This window comes from Lepidochelys kempii, chromosome 6 (genome assembly GCF_965140265.1).
Source record: "Lepidochelys kempii isolate rLepKem1 chromosome 6, rLepKem1.hap2, whole genome shotgun sequence".
Classification (NCBI taxonomy): domain Eukaryota; kingdom Metazoa; phylum Chordata; order Testudines; family Cheloniidae; genus Lepidochelys; species Lepidochelys kempii.
The window spans coordinates 42,617,804-42,641,251 of NC_133261.1; the positions used below are offsets into that span (position 1 = coordinate 42,617,804).

The following is a 23,448-nucleotide window of genomic DNA, read 5'->3' on the forward strand; positions in this document are numbered from 1 at the left end:
AATGAGCTCCAGCATGGACCGAAAGGGAGACACTGGATCTGATTGCTGTATGGGGAGAAGCATCTGTGTAGGCAGAACTCCAATCAAAGAGAAGAAATGCAAATAAATTTGCCAAAGTCTCATAGGGCATGTTGGAGAGCGGCTACAACAGGGACACACAGCAGTGCTGCGTGAAAGTTAAGGAGCTGAGGCAAGTCTACCAAAAGACAAAGGAGGCAAATGGTCACTCTGGGTCAGAACCCCATACATGCCACTTCTAAGATTAGCTGCATGTCATTCTTGGAGGGGACCCTACCAATACCTCACCACTGTCTGTGGACACCTGCAAGGGGGGAGTCTCATGCAACAGGGAGGAGGATTTTGTGGATGAGGAGGTGAAGGAGGAGGAGAATGCGCAGTAGGCAAGTGGTGAATCCGTTCTCCCCGGCAGCCAGGACCTTTTCATCACCCTGGAGCCAATACTCTCCCAAGCCGGGATCCCCGACCCTGAAGCCGGAGAAGGCACCTCTGGTGAGTGCACATTTGTAACTACAGTACAGGGTTTAAAAGCAATAGTGTTTAATGTTTGATTTGCCCTGAAGAATTGGGATGCATTCGTGGCCAGTACAGCTACTGGAAAAGTCTGTTCACATGTCTGGGGATGGAGCTGGAATCCTCCAGGGATATCTCCATGAAGCTCTCCTGGAGGTACTCTGAAAGTGTTCTGGAATCATTGCAGCACAAAGCATGGCAGCGAATGGTCCTGGGTTTTGGTCGCATTCAAGCAACATTTGGTCTTTATCTTTCTGTGTTAGCCTCAGGAGAGTGATATCGTTCATGGTCACCTGGTTGAAATAGGGGAATTTTTGTAAGGGAACAGTAAAAGGACCCCATTCATGCTGGGCTGTTTGCTCTTGGCTAAAAGGGATCATCCCGGAGAATAGCCACGTGGTGTGGTGGGGGGAGGTGCACATCCACCCGAAAACCACAGTCCCTCCTTTTAAATGTGAAACCCAACCCATTGCTTGCTATGGGAAAGAATGGCGCTGCAGTTTGAAACCATTCCCACATGTTATGCGTAAGAAGCCAACCCCATGTACCCTTTGCCTTACCATGGCTGCATGGAAACCGAATTCTGTTGCCCAGCTCTGTGTGATGTGTCACCATACCGGCAGGCGCTCAATATAAAAGGCAATATGAGACCTTGTACCTAAAGCACATGTGCTGTCTGCTGTGAATTGCTTGATTCACTGTGAAAGAGTCTCCATTTTGCTCTCAGAAATGTATCATCTTAAATTTTACTCTCCCTTTTTATCTCCCCACAGATGCAAATGTTTCTAGGCTCCCCCTATCATCTCTGTCCCTGAGGTTATCGCAGATTAGAAGGCGAAAAACACACACTTGCGATGACATATTTTCTGAGCTCATGCAGTCCTCTTGCACTGATAGGGCACAGCTGAATGCATGGAGGCATACAGTGTTAGAGGCTAGGAAAGCATTATGTGAGCGCGAAGAGCAAAGGCAGAAGCGTGAAGAGCGAAGGCAGGAGGTGATGCTAAGGCCAATGGGGGAACAAATGGACATGATGAAGTGTCTGGTGCAGCTGCAGGAAAGCCAAAAAGAGCACAGACCCCCGCTGCATCCATTGTACAACCGCCCAAGTTCCATTCCCTTCTCATCCAGAAGCCCAAGAATGCGGGAGGTGGGGGAGACTCTGGGCACCCAGCCACTCCACTCCATAGGATGGCCGAAGCAACAGAAGGCTGTCATTCAAACAGTTTGATTTGTAGTGTGGCTACAATAAGCAATGTGGCTTTGTCTTTCCCTCCTCCCCCACTCCACCCCACCCCACCTACCTTGTCAGTTATCACCCCTTTTTTTTTAATTAATAAAGAAAGAATGCATGGTTTCAAAACAATAGTTACTTTATTTTGAAGGGGGGAGGGTCGTTGTCTTAAGAGGGAATTAAAATCAACAAAGGGGGCAGGTTTGCATCAAGGAGAAATACACACAACTGTCACACCGAAGCCTGGCCAGTCATGACACTGGTTTTCAAAGCCACTCCGATGCGCAGCGCACCTTGCTGTGCTCTTCTAATCGCCCTGGTGTCTGGCTGCTCAAAATAGGATGCCAGGCGATTTGCCTCAACCTCTCACCTCACCTCACATCTCCTTACTCTCACAGATATTATGGAGCACACAACAAGCACTAAGAACAATGGGAATGTTGGTTGCGCTGAGGTCTGACCTAGTCAGCAAACAGCGCCAGAGAGCTTTTAAACGTCCAAAGGCACATTCTACCACCATTCTGCACTTGCTCAGCCAATAGTTAAACTGCTGCTTACTATTGTCCAGGCTGCCTGTGTATGGCTTCATGAGCCATGGGAGCAAGGGATAGCCTAGGTCCCCAAGGATAACTATTGGCATTTCAACATCCCCAACGGTAATTTTCTGGTCTGGGAAGTAAGTCCCTTCTTGCAGCTGCTTGAACAGCCCCGAGTTCCTAAAGATGCGAGCGTCGTGTACCTTTCCCTGCCATCCCACGTTGATGTCAGTGAAACGTCCCTTGTGATCCACCAGTGCTTGCAGCACCATTGAGAAGTACCCCTTGCAGTTTACATACTGGTTGGCAAGGTGATCTGGTTCTAAGATGGGGATATGCGTTCCATCTATCGCCCCACCACAGTTAGGGAAACCCATTGCAGCAAAACCATCCACTATGACCTGCACATTTCCCAGAATCACTACCCTTGATAACAGAACGTCAATGATTGCATTGGCTACTTGGATCACAGCAGCCCCCACAGTAGATTTGCCCACTCCAAATTGATTCCCGACTGACCGGTAGCAGTCAGGCGTAGCAAGCTTCCAAAGGGCTATCGCCACTCGCTTCTCAACTGTGAGGGCAGCTCTCATCTTGGTATTCCTGTGCTTCAAGGTGGGGGAAAGCAACTCACAGAGTTCCAGGAAAGTGGCCTTACGCATGCGAAAGTTTTGCAGCCACTGTGAATCATCCCATACCTGCAACACTATGTGGTCCCACCAGTATGTGCTTGTTTGCCGGGCCCAGAATCGGCGTTCCACTGTATCAACCAGCCCCACTGCCACCATGATGTCCCAATTGCCACAGCCCATGCTTTCAGGAACATCTGTGTCCATGTCCTCATCAAAATTGTCCTCGTGCTAGCATCTCTTAGCCTGGTTCTGCATATACCTTCCGCATTATCCTGGAGTGTTTACAATGCTCACAACAGCAGCGGGGAGCTGAGCGGGCTCCATGCTTGCCGTGATATGACATCTGCATGGAAAAAAGGTGCAAAACGATTGTCTGCCATTGCTTTCACGGAGGGAGGGGCAACTGACGACATGTACCCAAAACCACCCGTGACAATGTTTTTGCCCCTTCAGGCATTGGGAGCTTAACCCAGTATTTCAATGGGCAGCAGAGACTGCGGGAACTGTGGGATAGCTACCCACAGTGCACCGCTCTGTAAGTCAATGCTAGCCATGGTAGTGAGGACGCACTCCGCCGACTTAATGCGCTTAGTTTGGACATACGCAATCGACCGTATAAAATCAATTTCTAACAATCGAGTTCTATAAAATTGACCTAATTTTGTAGTGTAGACATATCTTTATTAGTATTTTCACAAACTTCTTAATTAAGTAAACACAATCAACTATGTGGGACTATTTTGCCATCTTGACACAGATATATCTAAGGCTTTAGAAAAATGAATAATGAGTCATGGAAAGTCTAAAACAATCTTGTCACATCTATAGTGACAGGTAATATTAAGTAGGGCATCCACTCCAATCTGCTGTTACTGCTTATCTAAGAATCTCTCTTCCCTCTAGTTTCCCTTAGTTTCGGTCTTTATCTCTCCCCTTTTCATCCAGAAGATGCAGATATGGCTCATGAAGCTGACCATGAAAAAATTATATTAATTGCTTGTTGAACATTTAGTAAATACTTTAAAGATAATGTATTAGTTCTTTAGATTTTTTAAAAACTAGTTGAAATTACTTTTTATAGAGCAAATAATTTATGTATGATGCACAAGAGACTGAAGAGAATATAGTAGTATAAAATAAATAAATACACAGGGGGAGTTGTTAGAATCAAACAACAAGAGTTATAATCATTTTCACTTTATCTACTTCTATTATTCTGTGTTCTGACACAGCATACCCCATTCTTATAAATCAATGACAGTTATTCCTCTTCCTTCTCTACCTTTTTAGCAGTCATAAAAAATATCTCAATCATTTAAAAATTCTACATGGACTTTATGAACCTGAAAATCTTATTGGGAATACTCACAAGTTTGATTGTCTAAAGCTCTATCAGGTCCAAACACTATTTCATACACAGTAATATTTTTAACTTTTAAATGTAATGCGTTATGAATTTAGTGCTTGTAAGAGGTGTGATGTTGACAACCCTGGGTCTGCAAATCTCCATTTTTACCCAGAACAGATACAAAATGAACTGGAGCAGTGCAATTTTCACTACCATGTCAATATGCCTCATCCTTTACTTGGATCTAAGGGTAGTTCAATCTTCATACTTTTTCAATCCCTGGCCTTTCTGCTGAGGCTGCCCACGAGGGAGCATACTATAACTATACTGGTGCTTTTAGGCTCCTGGCCACTGAAAACTGGAGGGGAACGAGCAAAATCATTTTAAATGGGCTAACAAACAGCCATCACATGGCAACAACCTTCCGTCACTATTGATCTGGGCTGGATCTGATTCAGTCACCTATAGAAGAAAAGCTTTATATCTCATTAGTAATCACCGAAACCATCCACCAAGAGCATTGAATTTTAATGACTCAAAGAATAAAAAATGAAGAACCTACATTATGAGATGTTACAGTAATTAGATTCATTCTCTAAAATAGATTACCTTGAAGAGATCATGTAGAAGATTTCAAAATCATGGATGACACTATTCAACCACTGAAACTTTGTCTACACCAGAGAAATTTGGTATTGTTTGGGCACCCTACCATGATTGTAACCAACTCTAAAACCAAGTGACTACACACTAAAATTCTCCTAATGGTGCACAGACACTTATTCACACCACCATTTGGATTACATTTGATTTGAGCAAGGCTAACCGCTCTGTAGTCTTCAATGTCATGCTCTCTCCAGAGGTGCATTGGCACTCTGGATATGAATCACTAGTATGATAGTGCCAGTGGTGCAAACAGTCTGCCCTCTGCCATTCAGCAGTGGACTGGTCACTCCCTAGATGGTTTTTCTCACTACTCTATGCAGGAATCAAGTTTCGCAGCAGTAAATTTCCTGTACAAATAACGATGTACCACTATGGAGGTCATTTGTACGCTATTTTCACAGATATCAACCTCTTCAACAGCAGTCTATTTCATATTGCTTCAATCACTAGCAAATCTCAGAGGTAGCGTACTATGAGCATACTGCCAACTGGCCTGAGGCTGATGTGAGGGCATTGGTGACCATGCTGAGACCATCTAGCTCTGCAGTTCTCAACTAGGGGTATACATACCCCTGAGGGTACGCACAGATCTTCCAGGGGGTATATCAACTCATTTAGATATTTGCTTACTTTTAAAACAGGCTACAAGAAAAGCATTAGTGAAGTCAGTACAAACTAAAATTTCATATAGACAAGGACTCGTTTATACTGCTCTATATACTATACGCTGAAAGGTAAGTACAATATTTATATTCCAATTGATTTATTTTGTAATTGTATGGTAAAAATGAGAAAGAAAGCAATTTTTCAGTAATAGTGCGCAGTGACACATTTGTATTTTATGTTTGATTTTGTAAGCAAGTATTTTTTAAGTGAAACTCGGGAGCACACAAGTCAAATCAGACTCCTGAAAGGGAAGCAGTAGTCTGGAAAGGTTGAGCGCCACTGATCTAACTAAACTCAGCAATAAGGAACACTTTGGTCTATGACAAAAGTATATGAGCAACTAGCTGGGATGAGCATAACTCACAGTGGCAAAAAGTGCCATGAAAAAATCTAGGGACTTATGGTCTCATACAAGACTAGGGACAATTGTAATATATTGTGTGCAGAGAGGAGAAGATGTCTAACCTTTGAGGACCTGGACTAAATTCTGGACTCATCCTTCTACACAGCCTGATGTTCTAAAGAGCACATTGGTTCCAGGTAATACTGTCAGAAGGGATGAAGAGAAGGAGAAGGAGGACTTCAGCTCTGAAAACTAAGTAGATCAGAGAGACGAGGAACTGGGTTGGAAGATGCCTGAGACCTTGCTGGGATCACAAGATCTGTTTTGAAGTCCCAATACCCAGATTTGGCTAGGGAGATGAAGGCTGTCAGTTCAAAAAGAGGAGGATGATAACTTGGGGGGCAAAAGAGCCTTTACATCAGGTATGCAGCATTTTATTTTAGCATGTACTAATAATGGCTGAAAGAACAGAAGGTGGAAATGTCTACCTGTCCCCTTGCTCCTCCAGGTAGCTGCAAGTGTGAAGAACCTCTGAAAATGAGAACTTATGTAGGTTAAATTTGAAAATGTTTGGTTTTTAAAACATACAGAGGAGATTGAAAGTTATGGTGGAAATGTACAGAGGTGGAATTAAGATGAAGCACAAAAGGAAGAGCTATGTTGGTTTGTCTGGCCCTTTTCTTTCTTTTAAGTTACTTTGTTCATTTTCTGCAGTGTTTTAAATTTTAATCCAATTTTAAAAGCCTCAACTTCAGCTTTATTTCACGGTCATTAACTGAACTATAAACAAATATTAAAGAATAAATTCTAATTAGAAATGTAGCACACACACAAAAAATCTACTCATGTACATATATGGACTAGCACATAATATTACTGGTCATTTATTTATGTCTCCACAATCTTAATGACAGCCATTAATCAGAATATTTTATAAAAATTAGAAGTATGGATGCTAAATGAAAGAAACATGTTCCACTGACGGGGCATACTAAGAAATTTTAAAAAAACAAACTGAACTTCAAATTTTCAGTCTTTCTCTTGCTTGTTTCTGCAAAAAAGAGAGAAATTTTCCCATTGCACTTCATTATACAAACAAGCATGCAACAAGACAAAAACCTGATCTACAGGAGCCATATCTTATCCTGCAAGCTGTACATACATTTTAAGTGTATAAAACAAATTCTCATGCTTACACTTCTGAACTGTCCCTCACTATCTTTAAACTCCATGCCCTTTTGTCTCCACTGCAAACATGTGAATCTTTCAGACAAATCTAATCCTCAGCATGCATACTTTTATTTTAATTATTTTTCCTTTGCTTACTTTTTTGGGGGTATTCTTTCCTATACTTAGAATCATAGAAATGAAGGGCCAAAAGGAACCTTGAGAAGTCATCAAGTCCAGCTCCTTGTGCTGAAGCAGGACCAAATCAACCTAGACTGTCCCTGACCTCCAATGACGGGAATTCCACAACCTCCCTTGGAAGCTTATTCCAGAACTTAAACTGCTCTTACAGTTAGAACTAACCTAAATCTCCCTTGCTGCAGATTAAGCCCATTACTTCTTGTCCTACCTTAACTGGACATGGAGAACAATTGATCACAGTTCTCTTTAGAACAGCCCTAAATGTATTTGAACACTTAGAATCATAGAATATCGGGGTTGGAAGGGACCTCAGGAGGTCATCTAGTCCAACCCCCTGCTCGAAGCAGGACCAATCCCCAATTTTTGCCCCAGATCCCTAAATGGCCCCCTCAAGGATTGAACTCACAACCCTGGGTTTAGCAGGCCAATGCTCAAACCACTGAGCTATCCCTCACATCCTTATCAGGTCCCCCCTCAATCTTCTCTTCTCAAGACTAAACTTTAACCTTTCCTCATACGTCAGGTTTTCTAAACCTTTTATCATTTTTGTTGCTGTCCTCTGGACTCCTTCCAATTTTTCCACATCTTTCTTGAAGTGTGGTGCCCAAAACTGGATACAATCCTTCAGCTGAAGCCTCACCAGTGCTTCATAGGTTTCACCTCACCAGGTTTCATAGCCCCGAAACCTTTTCAGCAGTACTACCATCTAATCAATTTATTCCACATTTTGTAGTTGTCCATTTGATTTTTCCTTCCTAAGTGTAATAACCAGCTTTAATTTTTTCACAGCCTTGTGAATGAATGTATTTCAGCATCTAAACCTGAGTTTCTCTCAGTAAAAAATTACAGCATTCTCCTTTACATGTTGCTTTATCAAAATTGTATTTAAAATTATGTTAGTTTGGGAGCAGAAGGATAGTTTAAGCCAAACACAATGAACACGTGTTAATCAATTTAAAAACACATACAGTTTTCTCGGACAATTCGGTTTTATTTTTCTTTAATACTTAGGACAATGATTAAACTCCGGGTCTTTAATGCCTGGTGCACTGATCAATTCCTAAGGACTTTTGATGATCATTACTGGGCATGGCGCTGAAAGTGTTTCTGTCAGAGGCCGGAAGAGCTGCAGGTGGGGGGAAATTGCCTACAGGGATCCCTGACTAGCCGAATTTGCTGGTGAACTTCCTTGCCCTCCCCTGCCCTTTTGATATGCCATACCTCCCTCTACTGCTGGTTCCTAACTGTTACCTCTGGCAGAGAATAATAGTAGGGAGGAGGTGGCAGTGTATTGTGGGTAACAAGGCTGGAAGTGGAAAGTGACTGGCAGAGAGCCTAGAGCTTCTCTGTTCAAGGAGATGGACTGGTAGCGAAAGACTGCTTGCCCACTCACCTAGAGGCTTTATTTCTTTCCAGGGAACCCGGGGGATCCTTTAAAAAAGGGAACACAAAGTCCCTTAAGATAGGAAATGAATAATCACTCTTAGGTTTGTACCAAAAGATCTTTCCTGTGGGGGAAGAAATCAGAACATTGAAAGCAGAGATATTCCATTGAACATGAAAACTGGTTGACTAGCTGGAATGAATATGAAGTCCAGCCAGTTGGCTAGAATCTACCTCTGTAAAATGACTTTTTTTACTGAAACAAAGGCAGTATGATCCTTATAATAGAATAACCCGAGTGGGAGAATTCACAGGGAATAAAGAAGACAAGAACCTTGACTGACTAAAGGGAAGCATAACGACTATTCAATAAACGAAACATAAAAATCAAAGGCTCTCTTATTCAGTTGACCTCTATTAATATATTCATATTAGTATAAAATTCATATAGGTTAGAGCTGGAAAAGGCCTATTAATTTTTTCTGCCTCCATGTCAGTGTGGAATTGCTCCCCATTGAATATTCATTAGTGTTTTGTCTAGCTGAGTTTTACATGTCCCAAGTGATGACTTTCTATATTCTTTAAATATATGGTTTGTCTTTTATACCAGATGAAGTTTATTATGGTAGCAGGATCAAATGAATCTGACTTGTTGGAAAACTTTCAGGAAACTTCCTTCTCTTTTCAGTAAAGGTCTAATACTTTTGAACTATTCTTCTTGATGGCCTTCAAACTCCACATATATCCTCTGGTCTCAGTCTCTAACTCAAGCAATCAGCGTGGGACCTTTAATGGTGCAAGCCACTGTTTTATACTCCTTAGGCTGAGTGACAGTCCAAAAGCAATAAATGTACTGGTCTGTCGTTGAGGAATTTATTTGGTTCTATTTTCTTCCTCTTTGCTCCAGAGGTACTGACAAAAGAAGAAGACCAAATAGCACCATAAATAACATTATGTAGCAGCAATGCCATAAGTTTCCATCAACAAGGCAGAAGAAATGCTGGAGAATTAATCAGTGAACTGGATATAGCAGAAAAATATTTCTTTTAGTTGCTGCTGCCTGGAAGATTGAAGAGGAGGAATTGGTGTGGTGAGGGTGCAGAATATGCTATTTTATATATTAAATTGTTGAAAATAAAGCTACCTCTGAGAAGATAATGAAAATGATTTTCTTGTTTAATATGATTTAATCTTTGTCAAATTGTGTTTTTCATTTGGAGAAATTGGAGATATTTTCACAAAGGCTTCTTACAAATAAAATCAAGAGAAAACTTTATAATAGGCAGAATTTAACTTATTGTTATATAGAAATGTTATTTGCAATATATTTTCCAGCTTTACTTAATAATTAAATGTTTCAGCTATTGTAAACATAAAATTCAAACTGTTTAAAAATAACATCTACATCTTTTTCCAAATTAAACCTCAAATATGCAAGCTTAGAGTATCATAAATATACATGCATATTATATTTTTGAAATACAGTGGAGTCAGCAGCAAACTACAACATATTCACTAAAAACGAGAATCTTGAGCTTCATAGAGCCAAAGAACAGTGGTACGACTAACATTTCAACATTACTCATAAAAAGGCGTACTAAGAATATTTATCCCAAATTATCGACTTGTGTAAGAATCAGAACAATGGTACCTATTATTAAGACATCAAAAGTCACCATATAAATGATTTCGTTGTAGGAATGATATGAGGACTAACTTGTTCAACTCAAATGAAAAATACTTCATTGGCATACACAGTCTCTTAAACCTAAATATAGCAGAATTCCTTGGGATACCAAAAAAATCTATAGCAAATATAGTAAGAGGAAAAGGGGAAAGCCTGGCCTGTGCAAAGTAAAACTATTTATGATGAATGATGGAACAGGTTTGACTCTGCAGCAAATTAAAATTTCTTTTAACTACACTAAAGAGGCAAATGAATGATATTCTGCCAGGGGTTGAAGCTGCATACCCCAAGGAACTGGTAATGGTACTGGGAAATGGAGTCTTTCACATTCAGGTTGCTGGTTAGGACCTACCCATGGCAGGTAGGGACAAAACGTTAGTATTATATGACAACTGTTTGATAAAAAGAAAAGGAGTACTTGTGGCACCTTAGAGACTAACCAATTTATTTGAGCATGAGCTTTCGTGAGCTACAGCTCACTTCATCGGATGCTGTAGCTCACGAAAGCTTATGCGCAAATAAATTGGTTAGTCTCTAAGGTGCCACAAGTACTCCTTTTCTTTTTGCAAATACAGACTAACACGGCTGTTACTCTGAAAACTGTTTGATAGTCTCCATGAAATAGGTTGGTAGTTTCAGTCCTGTTCTTTATGGACAGAAGTCAATATCACAGTTGGTACCTTGTCCACAGCCTCAAAAGAAAGGCAAAGGATTACTAGAGTACCTCTAATCCCTACAGACAGTTACTCCAGGTCACACAAGAGGTACACAGGAGGCAGGTGGTGGGGGAACTGTATTGGACGTCCTGTGCCCATTCTATGAACAACCAGATGTCTTCAGTTTCCTGTAAAGTCAACCTCCCATCTTTTAGTTTAAAATTTTGGATACTAAGTTCATATAATATACACTGCACATTTGAAAAAAATGGTAAAAAGTTGCTCAACTTTAAGGAAACTGGTCAGCTCCCAGTTAATTATAAGCAGAGGAGCAGCTCATTTCCAGGATTTCAGTGATACCTGTAGGCAGTACTATGCTGGGAAGGAAGGACGGTCTATGGCTGCTAGGAGGAGGGTCAGCATCAGGATGCTAGCTTTTGGGACTCCCCTTTCTGGGAATCATGCCCACGCCCAACTGTATCTTTCAATGAGACCTTCCTCTGACTGCAGCCAAGTCCCACACCTCATCCCAGGAAGCAGCAGGGGAGAGAGGCATATGCCTGGAGCAGAGACCAGTGTGAGAACTTTCCCTGGCATGAATCCCAGAGCAGTTCCTAGCCGAAGATACAGGCAGCTGTTTATGACATGTTGAAGGTGCCAAATGATAGTGAGGCAGCCCACAGGTTCAGGTGGAGGGAAGCCTCGACATAGCCAAAGCAAGGGAGAGTCTAGGTGTATTGGCATGAAGGAATTATCAAGACAATAGGATGAGACCTGTTTCGTAGCCATACCCCTTTCAGTCTAAAGTGCCCAGGATACGTATAGTTGATCTATGTGCAATTTTCTGAAGACAAGTATACTGATCCTTGAGATGCCCTACTCTAACTTCTGCTATTCCTCATACCATGTGATCTTATTAAGATTTATTTTTAAAAATATGGTCATTTAATAAAATGTGTTAGGCAATTAGCATGAAAAGCTCAGCTTTAAATGGAAGTCTTAGTTGAACAACGAAAATAACTTAATTTCTAAGTTATCTGTAAATTTCTTCCAAGGCATTAAAAAATATATCCTAAAGGGAAATGTCAGGGTAGGCATAATTTTAAAATATTTCTTTACCTTTCTTCAGGCTTTCATTGTTATTATTAAAAAAGAAAATCAATGGAGGCAAATAGAAAACTACCTAAATTTTAGCTGTGACAAAATGAAACTTACAGACATACTGTTCAGCTGTGTTATTATTATTATTCATGTTCATATGTCTGGTATATGTTTGACAAATGAATGTGTTAGGTTCTTAGGAAACACAATGAATCTCTACCCACTCCATAGGAATGAAAAGACCCATCCTTAAGAATCTTTACCAAATTAATGAAAAAAATACATTAACTTATCTATATATAAAAACAAAAAATGTGAAGCTAACAGGATATGTGCTGAACTTCACTACCCAATTACTTGTTTTTTGTCAAATTCTATTTCCCCATCCTTCATTTATTTGTTGTTCACTTTAATTGTGATCACTTCAGGGGAGAGACCTTGTCTGAGGGAACTGGGATTATATAGTCTGCGGAAGAGAAGAATGAGGGGGGATTTGATAGCTGCTTTCAACTACCTGAAAGGGGGTTCCAAAGAGGATGGATCTAGACTGTTCTCAGTGGTAGCAGATAACAGAACAAGGAGTAATGGTCTCAAGTTGCAGTGGGGGAGGTTTAGGTTGGATATTATTATTAGGTTGGAAAAACTTTTTCGGTAGGAGGGTGGTGAAGCACTGGAATGGGTTACCTAGGGAGATGGTGGAATCTCCTTCCTCAGAGGTTTTTAGGCCCGGCTTGACAAAGACCTGGATGGGATGATTTAGTTGAGCTTGGTCCTGCTTTGAGCAGGGGGTTGGACGAGATGACCTCCTGAGGTCCCTTCCAACCCTGATATTCTATGATTCTATGATTCAGATGTGTCTGTAAAACTACTAACATATTTAATTGTCTAGCATCTAAAGTAATAAATTGCAAAAGCGTACAAGAGACTGGAAATAGAAGGGGCTAATTACATAGCCTGCACCTTGCGTCTCACAGCCATGAAAAGGCTATACATAAATATCTGTTTGTATTCAGTGGGTTCAGAACTCCTGCAGTAGCATTAATGCATCTTGCATTAATACACTGTATCAGTAAAGCTAAGAAGTAAGAATAAAACAAATAAAAGTTAATATTGGAGCTATAAATCTAATTTGAAAGTAAAAATGGTTTCTGTTTTAATGATTTATACCTTTTGAATATTCCTGGACATCTAAAGAGGGGGCATTCTTATGGTTCTGTAAACATATGCTGCATGTCAAGAAAACTATATTTTAATACATAATATAGCCCCATAAATAGATTATATTTGAAATAGCCCTAAGATAGAACAAATCACAAAGAGGTTAATACATGTGTTAAACCACAGAGCTAAAGTGTAGAAATAACATTCTTCTGACATCATGAATGAATGTCACTTTTATACTTTTAGGGGAGAATTTACATAGACATATTGAAATTGAAGGCTATTCTTGTATATCATGTTTTTGTGGTTTCCATTATCCTACCCTTCAATGTATTTTATGGGACTTTTTAAGGAGAATTTTGGATATTCTTTCAATATTTCTTCAAATGGAAGGCTGAAGGAATTACTTTGGCATATTTCTATGTGTGGAGAAGCTCACTATGAGATTGGAAAAAAAACTACTCAGCATTCCCTCACCATTAGCAAAATGCTGGGATTGTGCATATGTAAGCCAAAGAAGAAAGGGAATATGATTAAAATGCAGCATAACATGATAGCATGGCACTTTTTATCTGAATCTGATTGCCTCTCTTATGGCGTGATCCAACTTCTATTAAAGTCAATGGAAAGACTGCTATTGACTTTAACGGGCTTTGGATCATACATAACCTTAATATTGTGGAAGACTGGGAATTGAGAAATGGGTACAATATATACTGAATTTCTCCAAAAATATTCATGAGATGAGAAGAATGTATCACTCAACTGCAAAATTATTACAAATTTAATATATCGTTTTAGGCATTAGTCTTAATGGTAAAACTAACTAATGGCCATTGGAAAATCATGGAGCATGGCTTTTCTCTGTTTGTGTATACAGTATCAATTTAGCTTTTCTTCTAGCTCTGTTTTAGAATTTTTAATTTTAAATCAGTTGTAAACAGTTTGGATCTGTGTAATCTCTTACCATATAGAAAATATTGAGTTTACTCGTAGAGAATCAGATATATTTTATATTTCCACTAAAGTGCATTATGGATTCAATTTAAACAACAGGTACGCTATATTTTATGACTGGTTAAATCATTAATCAAGATAAGTATTTGAAAGCACACGGATTTGAGTTTACTGTGCTGTTGATTACCCAGCAACCATTCACTACAATCATTGTTAGTAGCTGAGCACTGTTCCTGGAGACCATGTGCTACCTTAGCATATGTTCTTTTCATACACTGCTTCAGATGGAAAATTAAAGACTCCAAACAAAACATTTATGTCCAGATTTTCAAAAGAACTCTGCACCTGACAGCTTCAAATTAGTCACCTAACTGACCATATTTTAAAGGTGAGTGGAGCCGATTTTGGGCGTTGAGCATTTTTGAAAATCTGCTCTTTATACCAGGAAAATAAATCCATTTGGTATTCAAACTTTTAAAATTTATTTTTACATAAAGAAGTAGTAACTATTATCTGCAAAAAGTTATTTCAAATTATCATGAAAGGGCAAAATGTGTAAATAAATTTAATTTATCCAGCCTGGCAAAATGCTCAAGAAAACTAGCCAGCTCAGGAACAAATCTACTACACACTCTTTTTCATGCACTCTTTCCCCTCCCATTCTTAACATACAGCTACATTTAAATACCTGGATATTCTCTTTCTCAGACTCATACACACACTTTATACACCTGCATTTCACACACACACATACCAGACAAGCCCCATCCCACCATTCACTCATTATTTAGCCCTCTGACTCAGTCACAAATACCCTGACTCACTTCTGTTTGTCTCTCTCACTTAGCCTTCAATCACTCTTACCCAATTCACTTTTCATTCAGTCAGGTTTCCACTCATCATTCGCCAACTCATCTTTTTCTCCCTCGTGCATGTTAGAGAGGAAGGATGGAGCAGTGGCTAGGGTACTAATTTGGGACATGGAAGAACAAGGTTCAACCTCCTAATCTAAGTCCTACACAGACTTTCTATGTGACCTTGGGTAAGTCAGTCTCTTTGTGCCTTAGTACCCTTCTGTAAAATGGGGATAACAGTACTTCCTCAAATTAAAAAGATTGTGAGGAACTCATACTATGGTAATGGTGACAATAAGTACCTAATTACTAAGTACCTAAGTATATAATTTTTCTCCTATTTCCCTTCCCTCAGAAATTCATCATTTCTGTTCCCTGCTGCATCACATTTTATGCCCCCCCACCATCAAGCCTCCTCACAGCTGCATAGTCCCCCTCAGCCCTCAAAAGTCTTCCACTGAGGAGGGCAACCGAGAGAAAAGAAAGCTAAAACTGCCCACAAACAGTAAAAATCATGAGCAGTGGTCTCCTAGCTTACACTGCTCCTTCCCTGGAGCCATGGAAACCCCTTTGTGATTGAGCCTTTGAAAGCTGGATGGGGCAGGACAAAGAGTCAGGGATCAGTTACCCTTTGCTGCATGCTTTTCTAAAACACCAGTGGAAACAGTGCTTGAACAGCTATTGGAAGTTAACATTGCTTGAAACAGATCTGCCTGTCAAGTGGGCTGTTGCTGATCTCTCGGGGTCGGCTGAAACAGAGAGACAGAGTTGCAGGTCATCTGCATATTGGTGGCAATCAGTCCCTTGCGCCTGGGCTATCTTCCCCCTACAGCTCACATACCTTTTAAACAAAAGTGATGACAGAATGGAATCCTGCAGGATGCTACAAGAGATCAGTTACACCTGGCTGCATGCTCAGAGTAGGTGAGCAATTTCCCAGCGCAACCCTCTGACATCTCTCAGAAAGAAGAAAACCGGTAAAGAAAACCAACAAAAAACCCCAAATACATTCCCATCCAGCACTGCCAGGCTTTATGCCATCAGCAAAACCTCATGGTTAATGGCATCAAAAGACAGCTGTGAAGAATCAGCATGGAAACCCACTCTTTGTCCATCACTGAGAGATTAATCAATAAGAAACAGTTTCTGTATCATATTGAGACGGTCAGATCTTACACCTGATTGACAGAAATCAATTAAACCTGAGCACTTTGGTTAATGCCAGAGTTGCCTTGTCACTAGCTTCACAAAAAGCTTGCCACAAAAAGAGGTCAGAAGCAGGGAGACCGTAAGAATGTCAGCGTCAAGAAGTGGCTTCTTGATCAATGGCCCAAACATCTCTTCTGAGGAAGCTGATAACTCTTCTCTCATGAAAGGCAGGGTAACAATCTTAATTAGTGGTCGACGCACTCTCTCTCCCTTTTAATTTTGCTAGGTTTACAAATTACAGGTACCAGCCTGTCTTCAGCACATCTAGAACGTCAGTGACTGAAATTTAAGAGATGACGTGTTATTTGTCCCTATCAGACACAAAGTTATCCTCACAGATAGACCCAAAAGATAGCTCCTTTCAGAAGGAAATATTTGATTATTTCCAGGAAATTAGCAGCCTAAATTCAGCAACCTGTCTACCAACCAGTAGAGCAGATGCAGAAGCATGGTGGAGTAGGGTGTAAAATGAAGCCCAGCAAGGGCCACCCCTCCACCCCAGCACCACTCCAGACTCAAAACTGAGCAGGGGAGAAGGCCCAATCGGGTGGCACTAAAAACCAGATGGTACTTCCCACACCACAATACGGTTGCAGGTAAAAACTACAGGGGGGAACCAGCTAGGGACTCCAGCCAGTAGGAACAGCTGCAGAAGCAGCCAAAGCAGGGACTTTCGGACATTCAGAGAACTTTCTACAGTTCTGACTGGACTTTATAGGCTTTATGCTGACTGGCTGTTTCATCAAACCCTCCCCCATAGCCTCCTCATCTCAGCTTCACTCTACATATGCCCCTCTTACCCTTTTCTTCCCTTTCAACCCACCTTCCCCTTTCTTTCCATTTAGCTGATCTGCCAACAACACCCACCAAAATGAAAACAAACCCATGAAGCTACCACAATGTCTACTGCCATCACACTGTTTGCACTGCTTGTTACCCTTTCCCTACGCTGTGTTTGTCTTTTCTATTTAGACTGTAAGCTGTACATTCATTGACCATCTACTACTCTGTGTTTATACAGTTCTTAGCACAATGGGGCCCACAGTTCTTAGCACAATGGGGCCCCATTCTTGTTTGGTCCTTAGGCACTACCATAATAAACATGATTAATAATAATAAATAATAATACCACCACCCAGAACTATTCCACTGGATGAGACTTTGTCGATGCCTTCATAACAACCACAACATGACATTATAAATACCTTCTACCCAGAATAGATTGGATTCAGAATGTGATGTTTTTCATTTGTGTTCTATCCTCATACATTTCATCTGTCACAGGTCTTTTGTATACCAACAATGAGAGCGGCTTACCAGGACACTGATAGTACCGTACAGCTAGTGAACCAATGATATAAGGCTACTCTGCTGTTCACCCTTTAGTACCTCGATATCAGTCCTAGTATTTTGAGTATTTCAGGTGAGTTGTAAAACTGAAATCTTGACCATCAATAATTATTAAAGAACCCATGGAATTTTTCATAAGAGAAGGGCTGTTAACCCCGATGCTGGCAAAATCCTAACATTTATTATTATAATCTGCCTATCTAAAATTCAAAGACTATTTCAATTGGAGAAGTTATTTTTCACTTCCTCTCCAAAAAGAACCAGTTAGTGTTGATGTCATAGAACAGCTACTTCATTTTATTCCAGAAGTAGCCATATTTCAGTAATGTGTGGCTGATTCTTTGTACAAACACAGCTCGTAAAGTGCTTTAATATAATTTATGGTGGAAGGCACTAAATAAAAATATTTATTTGATCCTCCAACCTATGAAGGTTTTAGAATGTTTACTAAAAAACATGATTAAAATAAATTATTTTCTTTAAGTTTGTTTTACTATTGATTCACTTTTTTCATAATTGAAATCTATCATAAAACCTGAAATACATCACTTATTGTAATTACTTTTTTTTAGTTTCCATACTAAAATCCTCATAGAATCATAGAATCATAGAATATCAGGGTTGGAAGGGACCCCAGAAGGTCATCTAGTCCAACCCCCTGCTCAAAGCAGGACCAATTCCCAGTTAAATCATCCCAGCCAGGGCTTTGTCAAGCCTGACCTTAAAAACCTCTAAGGAAGGAGATTCTACCACCTCCCTAGGTAACGCATTCCAGTGTTTCACCACCCTCTTAGTGAAGAAGTTTTTCCTAACATCCAATCTAAACCTCCCCCACTGCAACTTGAGACCATTACTCCTCGTTCTGTCATCTGCTACCATTGAGAACAGTCTAGAGCCATCCTCTTTGGAACCCCCTTTCAGGTAGTTGAAAGCAGCTATCAAATCCCCCCTCATTCTTCTCTTCTGCAGGCTAAACAATCCCAGCTCCCTCAGCATCTCCTCATAACTCATGTGTTCCAGTCCCCTAATCATTTTTGTTGCCCTTCGCTGGACTCTCTCCAATTTATCCACATCCTTCTTGAAGTGTGGGGCCCAAAACTGGACACAGTACTCCAGATGAAAAAGCATAGATTGGAGAATCAAATAATAAAGTGCACAGTGGTTTAATTGTTAAAACAAAGGATTAGGAGTCAAATTCTATTCCTTATTCTACCCTCATTCATTGTATTACAATGGACAAGTCACTCATCTTGTTTTTTTCCTAAATTTACACATTTATAATGGGTATAAATAATGCCTATCTTGAAGTGTAATTAAGGTATATAAGATGCTTTGAGTAAACTTGCATGAGAGTTCCTACATTAGTACAAATTGTAAGCAAAATAATAACTATATTAATATTATCAGTGATTTAAACTAAGGTGGCAATTTAAAGCAACCAATCTCAGTACAAAGTGTTTTATAAAATTATAACATAGAGACTTTAATTCAATTATGATTAAAATATATGCTGTAGCTCAAGCAAAAGTCATGAACTTGATGCAGGAATTACTGGGTAGAAATCTATCACCTGTGTTACGCAGGAGGTCAGACTAAATGATCAGAATGGTCTCTTCTAACCTAAAAATCAATGAATCTCAGTTTGATACTGGAAGATTCCACATTAGAAAGGAATTAACTACATAGCTCCAGAGACTATTTTTGCCGAATATAATCTAAATATGAGTATCAGAACAAATAAACTGATTTAGAACAAAATCTTGAATATTTTCAGCCTGGCCTTCTTTTTATGCATGGAAATTACTCCTGTATTTTTGGCCCACAAATGAACCAGAGAACTAAATATTATCCTTGCCCATGATATCTTTTGGGCTTGCAATTCACTGTAGTGCAAAAAATATGCGTGCAAAGTCTGCCCATAAAGGAACGTTGGGTTTTTGAAAATAGACTTTAGTGCATTGAGAATACAGTGCAGTTAGAAAACAGCTAACAAAACAGAAACAGATTAAAATTCTTATTAATATCAACAAAAATATAATATGATGCACACCCATTTCAGTATACTGGCTTTTGCTCATGAAATAAAATATCATAGCAAACAGAGTATATTGTTTCCACACATCTCAAACATACAAATTAGTCTATGTCTTTTTGAAAGAGAGAGAAAATGTACCAGACTACCAATAGTATTTGAGAAAGCAAACTGATTTAACACTGTTATTTGAATTCACAAATGGCTATGGGATTCCCCTATCTCTTTGTTTCATACCATATATAGTATCTGTGCAACATCCACAGGGCAGATTATTCACTACCTTTTTCAAGATGAAAAAGCTACTGATTGGCATCAAACATCAAGAGGGATTTTGGCATTAGAATAGATTTACACTTGATGACATGTCAAAGCCTTGAAACAAAAACTGCAGAATTTACTCATGAATGCCGATGGCAAGCCATTTATTCAATACTATGCACATCTTTCCAGGGATAGCATTCAACCATGCCAAGAACAAAATACAGTAAACAAAACCTGGATATATACTTAGAAATGAAAGTTTAACCAGAACGAACAAAATATGCTCCAACTTTACCTGTTGCCAGCTGTCACTTAAGAATAAAGAACGTAACATTTGTGTACTACCAGAGGGAAACAGAATCCATATACACAGGATCAACAGCAGTATGGGTGGGCAGGATAACTCCCACTATGAAGCTACTGTTCCTTTAGCAGAGATGACCTCGGACTAGTAATAGAGAGGAAAAAATGAACTAAAAGAGTACCCATAAAGCAGTTGGTAAAATGAGGATATATGGCCTGGAGCCAAACTTTGCCTTTTCTCCTTCAGCCTCTGAATAATAGTCAGTGCTTTTCTTATTTCAAGGTTTCATTATCTGTATTAATAAACTACTTGTACATAATGTTGACAAAAACGTGATTCTTTTTGACATAGCCAGTTTAGTAGTCACAGGACATTTTTGGATGACACTTGTTAACAGAATAAAGATATTGGTGTCTTTAACCTGCTGTTGGATGAGATATTTGATATGTTGGAAAGTTCATGTATGTAGTATTGCTGTAACTATTGCATGAGTAATGGTGTGTGTGTGTGCGCACATGCTCACACATGTGTACAATAAAGATTAAACATAGGAGGCCTTCAAAGACACAATGGAATATGCGGATAGGTTCAACCCACATGTAAGATGACAGTAAGTGATTTCAAGTGACATTATCTTGGAGTGCAAATTTGTTCCTTCTGTAGATGTATTAACGCTATGTTCCACACAATAAAGTGATAAGATTCGCTTGTGTGGACATGATGCTGAAAGTTGTCTGTAATTTGTCTAAAATAGCATGAGGTGATTTGATAACTGAAAGAAACAACTAAAATAAGAGCAAAGACAAATGATCCTTTAAAAAAAAAAAAGAGTTTACATTTCTCCTTCCATTTCTACTGAAGACAGACAAACAAGAATGACACTGTTTTAAAACTTTTGGGTTCTTTGGGATACCTTTTCATAAGAGATGGGTCAAAACTGAAAACCCCTGGTCATACTTCCGAGGATATGAAGTACCTCTGGTATTGGTAATGCCAAGCCAAAGCCTGACCAGTGAAGTTTTGCCCATCTCCAATTTTCATATTATATTGAGATTTTGGACAAAGGGAGACCACTGTTATTTTAAAATATGTAGAAAATGGCTTTGTATTTTGGTGTACTATGTAATTAACTTTGCAAGCTTTTAAGAAATAAAACACCTGAATACTGCTGGAGGGAGTTATTTATTTCATACTGTATTTTCACATAGCATGTTGCCTTGCAATGGATCACTGGCCTACATAAAAGGCTCAAGCACGCACAACTTAATGCTGTTTACTGTTTAATTTCAACCATCTTCAGTGGCTGCACACACTGTTAACTATCCAATACTGTTAAATGTGACCATCAAGCTGATTATAATTTTTAAAATATTCAAGTAAAATGAATTTTTATTCCAAGGCAAGTTCTAAGGGCCTCACAATTTCAAAGGAGGTCAGTACCCACCTGTTTCCATTTCAATACTAAAAGAAGTGACTCTATTTTCAGAAGTGCTCAGCTTCCAGCATCTCCCATTGTTTTCAATAACTGTTGAAAGCTACTAGATGCTGACCACTTTTGAAAACAGAGCCACTTCTATTAGATACCTAAATGGGAGCTGGACTCTTGAAAATATGGCCCAAATTGTAGGTGCCAACTTCTTTTAAATGGCTGGTCCTAAGTATCCACGTCTCCTAAAGCAAACTTATAAAAGGACAGCTTTGTGGAGAAATGAGAGGAAGGGAGTTCCAGCATTACATGTGGACAAAGAGGAGGGCTGATCATGCAGGGATACAGGAGCAGGGAGGTGAGACAAATGATGTAGTCAGAGGAAAAGTTATGTACATGAGAGTGGATGAGAAGTAAAATGAAGGCAGATAGGTGTCTAATACAATGTTATTTTTTAAAAGGATGGCATCCTTGCCATTTCTGATACATGCACTTGCAACCACTGTGCCGTTAGGAAGCAGAGAGAACACACAATGGGTTTATTTAGTACTGGAGGTATAGAGTTCCTTCATGTCCTGTCCATCCAGATTCATATTATTTGTGAAGAAAAGTAAGGCAAAGTACCACAGGACAAAATTACTTATAATAAGGCACAAAGTGCTCAGACTATTGTGTAGCCCTCAGTACATGTAACTTAGTATGATACTTTTCAGCAACTTCCAAAATTAGCTGATGGTCATGGAGTACAAGATAAAAATCATGCAAGAACAAAAGATCACAGAATATAGTTCTGGAGAATTTCAGAGGTCATGGATTCCAACATTTTCCTAAAGGACCTTTTAAAACTAGATTTTTCTTATGGCAGTCTACACTACAAAATTAAGTCGACTTAAGTTATGTAGACATACAGCCACTGCAGAATTAAATCGCTTTTGCATGTCCACGCTACTCTCCTTATGTTGGCACTGATTCAACTGTCAGTGTGGGGCATTGTGGGATGGCTTCTGAAAGGCAGCAACAGTTAATGTAAGCAACGCAGTGTCTACACTGACACTGCGTTGGCCTAAGCACTTTGCCTCTTGTGGAGGTGGAGTTATTAAGTCAGGGTAGTGGGAGAGTTACATCGGTAGGAACTATATTTCAGTGTAGTTGTTTACAGAGTTAGGTCAACATAAACTGCCTTACGTCAACCTAACTCAGTAGCGTTTACCAGGCTTTCGTGACACCATCCACAGCTGACAAACCAAGCACATCTATTTAGAATTTTAAAATTTTTCTTGTGATTTGAGTCTCTAACTGATGACAGAATAGAGAACAGAAGAAATCCTTATCTTCAAAGAGGCCATTTCACGTTAGGACAGTAATCTCCCAATGGTAGGCAAAGGAGATACAGGTGCATGATGAGTATCTATGTATATGAGCCAGTTCTTTAAATCAGTATCAGGGCTCAGAAGGTGCCTGCATTACCATAATCTCTCAACTCTTTGGAGGAAGCAACTTCCCTGAATGGAGCAAATTTCTTTTTCATGCAGAGTAACTTGACCTTAATTCTAGGTGATATCCAAAGCATGGGGGCCTTGAATGACCTGATTATTGCGAAGTTTGATGTGGTACAGAAGGTGCAGGAAGAACAATATTCCTCTTTTGTATTGAAAACTGTAAAATTCTGTGAGGCTGTTCCAAAACTACATATCCAAAACTACATCTTCTTCCTCTTGCATACCAGGAGGCTCACAGCTG

At 39.6% G+C, this 23,448-nt stretch overlaps 1 protein-coding gene across 4 annotated transcripts in view; it reads right to left on the reverse strand.

Moving 5' to 3' along the window:
• The window catches only part of ELP4 (elongator acetyltransferase complex subunit 4), a 268,802-nt gene that overhangs the window by 44,036 nt on the left and 201,318 nt on the right, over window positions 1-23,448 (reverse strand). The window contains exon 10 of one of the 4 annotated variants that reach the window (XM_073347770.1): window positions 3,100-3,276. The exons of the other annotated variants lie outside the window; for them this stretch is intronic. Coding sequence (XP_073203871.1) covers window positions 3,172-3,276 — 105 coding nt within the window. The 3' untranslated portion in view covers window positions 3,100-3,171. Of the gene's footprint in view, window positions 1-3,099; window positions 3,277-23,448 lie in introns of those variants that run through there. 4 annotated transcript variants of the gene reach the window in all.